At 41.2% G+C, this 9,526-nt stretch overlaps 1 protein-coding gene across 2 annotated transcripts in view; it reads right to left on the bottom strand.

Annotated features, from left to right (window-relative positions):
• The window catches only part of CLRN1 (clarin 1), a 38,162-nt gene extending 29,616 nt beyond the window's left edge, over positions 1 to 8,546 (bottom strand). For both annotated transcript variants that reach the window (XM_029940799.1, XM_029940800.1), the window contains exon 1: positions 8,294 to 8,546. In XM_029940799.1, coding sequence (XP_029796659.1) covers positions 8,294 to 8,546 — 253 coding nt within the window. The remainder of the gene's footprint in view (positions 1 to 8,293) is intronic.
• Positions 8,547 to 9,526: the final 980 nt, after the last annotated feature.

Raw genomic sequence — 9,526 nt, 5'->3', positions numbered from 1 at the left:
GTTCTATCGATAGTTTTTTGAGGAACCTCCACACTGTTTTCCAGAGCGGCTGCACCAGTTTACATTCCCACCTACAGTGTAGGAGGGTGCCTGTCTCACCACACCCTCGCCAGCATCTATGGTCTCTTGATTTGTTCGTTTTAGCCACTCTGACTGGCATGAGGTGGTATCTCAGTGTGGTTTTGAAAAAAAAAAGTTTTTAGTTTTATGAAATCTCTGATCTACTTCAGAGTTAAAAATGAGCTTTTGTTTTTCACTTTTTAAAAATGAGATACACTAGCTCTTAATAAAATACTGATTTTTTAGGTTAATCAAATGCTATGTACCTGCTTTTCTTTTTGTCTCTGCCTCTGCTTTGAAACTGGTCAGGAAATCTCAGAAAAGAGCCTGCCGTTTTGGTGAAATCATTGTTGTGGTCCAGTAACTAACTCTGAAGATGATACTGTGAAGAGTTTCATTGGCAGTGATTTTTTTCTTTTTTGTTTATTGTCAGATTGGTTTCCATATAGCACCCAGTGCTTATTCCAGCAAGTGCCCTCCTCCATGTCCATCACCCCTCTTCCCTTCTCCCCAACCCCTATCAGCCCTGTTTGTTCTCAGTATTCAAGAGTCTTTCATGGCTTGCTTTCCTCCCTCTCCCCAACTAGTTTTTCCCCATCTTCTCCACCATGGTCCTCTGTTAAGTTTCTCCTGTTCCACTTATGAGTAAAAACATATGGTATCTGTCCTTCTCCGCCTGACTTACTTCACTTAGCATGACACTCTCGAGGTCCATCCACTTTGCTACAAATGGCCAGATTTCATTCTTTCTCATTGCCATGTAATACTCCATTGTGTATATATACCACATCTTCTTGATCCATTCATCAGGTGATGGACATTTAGGCTCTTTCCATGATCTGGCTATTGTTGACAGTGCTGCTATGCACATTGGGATACATGTGCCCCTATGCCTCAGCACTTCTGTATCTCTTGCTGGGTCATAGGGGAGTTCTATCATTATTTTTTTGAGGAACCTCCACACTGTTTTCCAGAGTGGCTGCACCAGTTTACATTCCCACCTACAGTGTAGGAGGGTGCCATTGGCAGTGATCTTAAGTCAGCCAGCCACAGGTACAATTAGATTATTCTGCTATCAACATTAATGTAATATAATTTCATAATCCAAAGATTAGCCATAAGCATGTGACCTGCTCAACCTAGATTATTAAACAGGCTTGGCTTGACTGTTTTACATTTCAAAGGTCAGAGACTGGTGCTTAGACATTAGGACCACCGGAATGTGAAATAAAGAGGCAGTGAATGAATCCAAGTTGTCAGGCCAAGGACCATCATCATACTGATAACAAGATCTAGCTCTTGAGAAGTCCCGATGTCATTTTTTAAATGGATGGTGACGCTGAAGTTTGCTCTCATATTGTCTTCATTGCTGTGTCTTCCTTTTGCACATTGTAAGGGGACAGATGTGGTGGATGAATGATCTTGATCTATCACGCATCTGAATACATAGTCTTCAGGTTGGCTATCCACTAGATCTGTGACTTTGAGAAACCCTGTGACCTCTCTGAGTTTACAGTTTCCGTTTTTGTTCAAGGGGAATAGCATCATTACAGCTCCCAAAGGGGTGGAGATGATATATGCAAAATGCCTGGCGTCGATGAGGCACCCAGTAAATGGGCAGCTGAAATAAGTAGTTTAGAGTTCTGAACGTCCTTGGGGATGTACCCACACCAGAGTTAAGTTCCAGAAGCCCTGCCTGGGATCTGTTGTGCAGACCTTCAGGTGCAGCTCTGTCAGCCTCTGTTTCATGGCTCAGGACAGCCCAGGTCATGACATTACTGGCTATTAGAGTGGAGAGTAATTTAAAGAAAAGTAAGGTCTGTGCTTGTGTGTGTTTATTTGTATGCACGTTTGTGTGCAAAGCTATAATCATTAAATGAGGCTAATTCTGTGAGGGATTTTTCCTGGTAAATTGTCTTTTCTATGTCTTTTCCTGGAAAAATGTCTTTCCCTGGCCTAAGCGAGGAGAGCAGAAGTTCTCTTCCTCAATAGCTTCTTCTCCATATTTCTCACCAAGTGGAGGATGGTTTCTGCTTCAGTGCCTCCTTTGGGGAAAAAAAAAACCTTGAGAGAATGAAACATCCTGGTCATTGCTAATTTTTTGACAGTATCAGTTAATGAAATCAAATGCAGGAAAGAGTTTTTCAGGGAGGATGACAGAGAAGTTTCTAGGAAAAATAGAGAAAAGAAAAAGTGGAGGAAATAGAAGTTCAGCCTCTCAGTGTATTCTGACTTTCTTTTTACTTTCTCAGTAACACCATCTAATCTGTCTGGATGCTTACGGCTGCCCCTGTCCTCTGCAACCCCAGCAATCCACCTCTTTAGAATTCCAAAACACTCCATTCTTTTTCTCCTTCATCAACCTGTAGTTTCCTACCCAAAAAGTAAAAGGTTTTGACAAGGAAGAAGAGGGGCATTCACTCTGGGAATAAAATTCATATGGGTCCTGATAAATGGTAGGTGTTTCCCATACTTTAAAAAAATCACGAGATTTGAGGTCCAAAGAGTAAAGGCACACACAACTCACAGCTTCTGACAATGGTGGCTGAAATGTGTCAGGGGAGGCTTCAGGCGACAGAAGAGAAGGGTCAAGCAACTTTAAAGCTGGAAGGACCTTGTCGAGAACAGTTGGCCCCTGATTATATAGATCATAAAGCGTTTGAACGAGAAGAGATGTTAGAAATCACCTAGTTTCCGCTCCCATTTTACAGATGCAAGAACTGAAAACCAGTGAAATGTGATGTGTTCCAAATCCAGTCCCCAGTGAGTGACACAGACCTGCCTCAAAGCCGGGTTACTTAATCTCAATAATGTCTGTTTACCGAGCATTTACTAAGCACTTCTTTGTGACATGCACCATGTAGGTCCTGCTTGAGGGAGTTTTGGGATGAATAATCTAGAGCTCCTGCCTTCTGAGCGCTGAGGATCTCCTTGAAGAGAAATACACAGTCCCAAATACTTATAACCCAAAGTCATTTGAGTAGAGTGAATTTCAAGGCCTAGGAAGGACAAAGCAGGAAACCATTATTAAGCTGAGAGAAGCTGAAGATTTTCCCTTCACCCCATTGCTGCTTAACAATCACTTTTGTTGAATGGGAGGAAAACAAAAGCTCTATTTGCTGGACTGTTGTAATGAGTAAATGAGGCTAGACGACAGGGTCCAGAGCTAAAGGCAGGAGGGCCCATGCCAGCTAGGCAAGATGGTGCAAGGGGCTGTCTTCCCTCTCCCCTCCTATCAGGTAGACCTCCTGCTGAACCCCATAGGATCCCCTCCCACCAGACTACCCGTTAAGGAAAAGAGGAGAGGTATAGGCAGTGTTACCAGAAGGAAGTACACCAAAGACCTTTGCAGCTCTGCCGTGGGCAGGTGGGGTGATCGGAGAGGCGAGGTGTGCGGGATGGTGAGCAGTGGAGCCCTTGGGGCAGGTGGGAGAGCCACACCCGCAGGAGACCATGAAAGCACAGTGCCAACTCTCAGTGATGGTGGCAGAGACTGAGTCCCAACTATTCTACGCCAAGATGGTTTTGGAAGCCACCTGCTTGCCAACACAAGTAGTTTCAACATCCACTCTATAACCTGGGGGATGTACAACCTCAGTGATATACCTCATTTGGTAAAGAAACTTTGTTTTATAAAAATAGGAAGCGAGGGCGTGCCTGGCTGGCCCAGTTGATTAAGTGTTTGGCCCTTGATCAGGTTATGATCTCAGGGTCCTGAGTTCAAGCCCCGCACTGGGCTCTGTACTGGGTGTAAAGCCCACTTAAAGAAACCTGAGATTTTGGCGCGTCTGCAGGGCACAGTGGGTTAAGCATCTGACTCTTGATCTCGGCTCAGGTCATGATCTCACAGTTCATGAGTTTAAGCCCCTCCTCGAACTCTTGGGCTGATGGTGCAGTGCCTGCTTGAGATTCTGTCTCTCCTTCTTTCTGCCACTTGTGTGGCCTCTCTCTCTCAAAATAAATAAGTAAACTTAAAAAATAAAATATGAAGTAAGCTAAATCTCTGTTAAGCTTTTAAACATGTTTTCAATGATAAGGTCTCAATTAAAATGCTTTTAAAAGTATGACTAAAGTTGCAATCTGTGATACATGATTGGTGAGATATTTTTCACATTTCAAAAAAAATTCTGTATGTTTTTACCAGCTCATTGAACTCTCTTGGCAATAAATAGATCAGCATATCTAGGAATGATTGATACCATATGATTCTTGGGTATCATATTTTGATGATGTTCTACAATGTTTCAAACCACTAAAACAGAAACCCACCCACACATCCTAAACTCAAACCCGGCAGTTTTTGTCTTGATGGCTCCAGCAAGAGTTTAAACATCATCATTAAAATTTTACAGGTGACATATCAGGAAAAATTAAGCCCACCAGTGGTGTTTCCTTGAAAGGAAAACAGTCCTTCATTATAATGAATGAAATTGTGTGCTAGGTATGAATGCTAGTGACCTCTAGAAAATGAAGCGTTGACCCATAAGTGGATGAGAATCAGCCAGAGTAAACGAGGCAGAAGTTTTCCCAGCATAACTGTGCATGCTGGCAGAGAAGATTCTTGCTATAATTAAAAGAGATAGAGTGCTCAATAGGGGACATTTAATAGGAACAAACATGACAACATTGTTTTGCTGGTCCATTCCTTATCCTCATGTGACACTATATATATGGGTTTTAAAAGTGACACATGCATGGCCCATAAAAATAACACATAAACTTGTACCGCAGAACCAAGCAAAAATTCATTTAGAAGATGGACCCTGTCAATGCCTAATTTACTCAGAGTAAATCTCTAGCTAAATTTGCACTGTCCAGTTGTGATAGCTATTAGGCACATTGAAATGGCTAGTGAGCATTTGAACTGTGGCTAGTTTGGATTGAGATGTGCTGTGCATGTAAAATATACACTAATTTGTAAGACTTATCACAAAAAAAGTAAAATATCTCTTACAATGACTGCATGTTAAAATGACCATTTTCTGAGTTTCTTGGGTTAAAGAAAAATGTCCTTAAGGTTCACTTCACTTGTTTCCTTTACTCCTTTTTTCTAGTATGGCTCCTAGGACAGTTAAAATTATATACGTAGCCTGCGTTTCTGGTTTGCATTGCATTTCTGTTGACCAGTGCTGATCTACCTGGAAAGTTTGGTAAGCGAGGTAGCATTTAGCCATCCCACAGAATGGAAGGTAAATTCGTATTAACTGATGCCTAACACCACAACACAAAAAAAACCCTGTCGCAAAGCGACTGATACTTTGATGAGTCCATTCCTCCTATACAGGAAAGTTTCTTGAATCCAAATGTTCACTTAATAATTTTTCTAAGAGGAATATGAGAAAGGCGAAAGTTCTGGGAAATGATGTGTGTCCTAATCGTAAGTTGGGCTCTGGAAGAAACAGGAAAGAATCATCTGCCCTGAGCTTTTTGAGGGCTCGACATTTTGCTTGAAGGATGCCATTCGTGAGAAGTCAGGGTTAGACCTCCCAATCTTTGATATTAACAGGTACACTTTTCTCTCAGGAGGAATATCTGAGGGCTCTCCACCTTCAAGGATGCATTGTTGGAATGTCACTGATAGGGTGATGGCATTTTGAAGGGGAAGATATGGACCATCAGGCTTTACTGCATAAGGAGTGTCAATTTAGTGCAGTATGTTCTAAAGGCATATCGGAGAGAAAGTTTTCTTATAGCCGAGAGGGCTATTTGTTTAAATAAGCATTATGTGGGGCACCTGAGTGGCTTAAGCAGTTAAGCGACTGACTCTTGATATCAGCTCAGGTCATAATCTCATGGTTCATGAAATAGAGCCCTGCCTGGAACTCAGTGCTGACAGTGTGGAGCCTGTTTGGGATTCTCTCTGTCTCTGTCTCTGTCTCTGTCCCTGCCTTCCTCTGTGCTCCCCCCCACCTCAAAATAAATAAACATTAAGAAAAAGTTAATGAGCATTATGCTTTTTAGGGAATCCAGTATTCAGTTTTCCTAACTTTCTCTCCTCTTCCATTGAAAGAGATACTTCTGTGCCTAGGCAGAAAATGTGATACTGTAAGTATACTTTGCAGGGTCTCGTTGAAATTAATGAGGTTTGGGGGTGCCTGGGTGGCTTAGTCGATTAAGCATCCAACTCTAGATTTTGGCTCAGGTCATGATCTCCTGGCTTGTGAGTTTAAGCCCCACCTTGGGCTCCCTGCTGGCAGTGTGGAGCCTGCCTCGGATTCTCTCCCCGCCACCCCCCACCCCGGCCCCAGCTTGTGCTCTGACTTTTTCTCTCTCAAAATAAATACATTTTAAAAACCTTAAAAAAAAAAAAAAAAGAAAGTAATAAGACTTGAACATGTCTAGGGGATAGAGAGGTTATATAGAGAGACTGTCACCACAGAATGAACAAACAAATGTAAGATTTTCTTACCAAGGCTGGGAGAAAATGTTCAAAGTACCAAGGGGACCAATGAAATTCTGTGATATGTGAAGGCATTGTTTAAACCCTGACTCTCTGAGTACTCACAAAAGCAAAGGGAGGGCCACCTGATTGGCACAATGGCATCCCGGACAGAGCCAGCAGAGGACACAGCCATAAAAACTATTCATCGAACCGCTGAGGAATGTGGCTGTGTGAGGATTAAGTAAGACAAAACACACTTCCTGCTTAATGTCTAGTGTTCACAGAACCTAAAAACCTATCGTTTTGAAACCTGTCCCATGGTATGAGTAGAGCTGATCTCTGTTTCACAGTACAAATGCAAAGGCTCCAGAAAATTCACTGTATGCTCCCTGCTTTTGTCGAAATCCATTTGTGAGAGGCTTTCCTTGTGCTTTTTAGCTGTCAATGACTGATAGTTAAATAATTTCACTCATCTTTTTTCTTTTATTTTTTTAATACAGTTGCAAATCATGTGATCTTCTACTTTGTTCTTTTCCCCCCTAAGGAAAGCTAAGCAACTTTAACAGTCCCATTACCTTAATGAACTGAAGCCATTCAGAGGAGAGTTGGTATTCACTTCATCAAATCTAGTGGATGATAATTTTTTGAAAAGCTAGAGACTAATTCTTGGGGATTTTTTGAAGCCCTGTGACAATTCATATCACCTAATAACCTATGTGAGTGAACGTTGGTGTCCATTGACTGCTAAGAAGATAGAAGGAATGTTGCAGAAATATAAATAGGCCAGCACTGAAATTTAATTAGACACTGCATATGTTAATAATAAATTCAATTAATTTAGCTTTCTACCTATGCTAGAGAAAAAAAAAATACCCAGGCAAAATAATAATTCATTTTAAATGCCTCACTTGGTAACCTCCTTTCCTGAAGAGTGATTTATGCAGTAATTTACTGGCTGTTTCTTCATAAGATTGTTCCAAACCAGCCCTTTGAAATAATAATAATTTCTGAATGTGTGTTGTGAGAGATATAACAAATGCCTTCTTATTAATTTTCATTTAATGAGTTGCCTATTCACATGGTAATTTTAAAAAAAAATTCTCCTCTTAAGACAAACAGGTTATAAATACTGTGAGTAACACTTTCATTTCACAAAAATCGAACAGGAAAATCTGTCTCATATTCTCTACATGATTTGAAGGTCAATCAGTTGCAAATTTTCTATACTAAATAGGCACCTATTTCTTTCCCAGTTAGTATAGCAGATCCATTTTAAATTTCTATAGCCAAGTGATTCAAATTGGTGAAAAAAGAAAAAAAAAAAAAAAAGAACATTAGCAGCAGGAAAGGTCCTAGCAGAGATAAAAGAGGGATAGATGGGGTGCAGAGTCTTGAGTAAGGTGGAAAAGAAATTAGCGTTCGTTAAGGAGCCTATGACACCAATCTTTTTGTTTTGTTTCGTTTTAAGAACAAAATGAAGATCATCTCTTAGAGCTTTGTATTTCTCCAAGTCCCCCCCTTTTAAAAAGATACCAAAATTTCTAGCATAAATACTAATGTTTAAGAAGAATTTAACTGCTAACCTTCTCAAAAAGCCTAATTCCATACCAACTCATTAACTATATATTGTCATAATAAAAACAGAATGAAATCATTATACAGAATAATAAAAACTAGGAAGAAATTGCTCGGACAAGTCCTAGGTATTTCAAATAGTTCATGTCTATTTTAAAAGGCCTCTAACAGAAGGGCAAGGCTCTTAAAAATAATTCCTTCTTAAAAATAATTCCTTGTAACAGTTGGGAGAGTGTGCCTGCAGTATTAAATAATTCAAAGGCAGTGGTTACTTACGTGAGAACCGAAAGGGCCTCGCTCCCAGCCCGCACTGCCTCACGCCCTCTCCGTGGAAAAGCCCGTACTGCATTTCTCCCATGAACTTGTCCAGCTCCTGCCCAGAAGCATTGACGAGCAGAGCCCCTGTTTTGCAGAGGAAGGTGGCTTTGATCCACAGCGGTGTCCCCAGGGCTGTCACAACTCCAAGGGCGCACACGAAGCTTAACACCCCAGCCATGCAAAAAATGACTTTCTTTTGTTGGCTTGGCATGATGAGAAATGGCTTTTGTGAGGGTGCGGTCTAAAGAGGAGACCTTTGTGACTGATGCGAAGTGACTGCCCCTTTGGCTGCATTTATTATAGAAGCTGAACGGACAGATCCCGGCCGAACAGGCACCTTCACCCTCAACGGTGGTTCTCGTCAGTAGAATGGCAGGATGGAGGCGTCTTCATCAACTCCTTGACTCTTCTCCTTTTCTGCTGCTGGTTCTCTCTATTTGAAATCTTTGGACTGAGAATCTGTAAAATAAAACTCTTTCACGCCGTCTTCGAGTATCTCCTCTTGTGTCACTTGGTAACAAAGGTCTAAGATAACAGATGGAGTCCTCCGTGTAACTTGATAAATGCCTCCCCTTTCCTCAGCCTTTTGTCTGATTGGATGAGTTGAAACTTTCAGAAACAGGCTTAGCTCCTATGGCAAATTTTCAGCAACTTGAGTTCATTTTTTGATGTGTTTCTGTTTTTGTTTTTGGTGGGGGGGGTTGAAGAGTTTAGACAGAAGAACATATATGTATTTATTAGTAATTAATTTATTTTGAAAAATGTTATGTAGCAGGATAAAATATTGAACTGAGTTGCGTTCTGTGTCAATACAAAGTGCCCTCGACCAACCGTCAGGACTTGTCCCCCAAACTTTTTTTCTTCCCAATCCATGATTTAGAATCATAGAAAAGTTCATTCCAGTTTTCCCTGCCACAAAAGTGCAAATATCTAGATTTCTAAGTTTTCCTTCAAAATGGTTGGCTGCAAGGAAATGAGGTTCTGGGTCTGCGAAGTATCAGAATCTGTAAAGAAGAGAAGGGTATTGTCACAAAAAGAAGAGATTGTGGTCCGATAGCCTGCTCTAAGAATTCACCATAGGGCACCTGGATAGCTCAGCCCATTAAGTGTCCAGCTCTTGATTTTGGCTCGGGTCATGATCTCATGGTTTGTGAGATCAAGCCCTGCATTGGGATCTGTACTGAGAGCATG

The sequence above is a fragment of the Suricata suricatta genome, chromosome 5 (genome assembly GCF_006229205.1).
Source record: "Suricata suricatta isolate VVHF042 chromosome 5, meerkat_22Aug2017_6uvM2_HiC, whole genome shotgun sequence".
Lineage (NCBI taxonomy): Eukaryota > Metazoa > Chordata > Mammalia > Carnivora > Herpestidae > Suricata > Suricata suricatta.
Note: the sequence above shows the minus strand (reverse complement) of the source record. Positions and strands in the feature narration are given on the sequence as shown.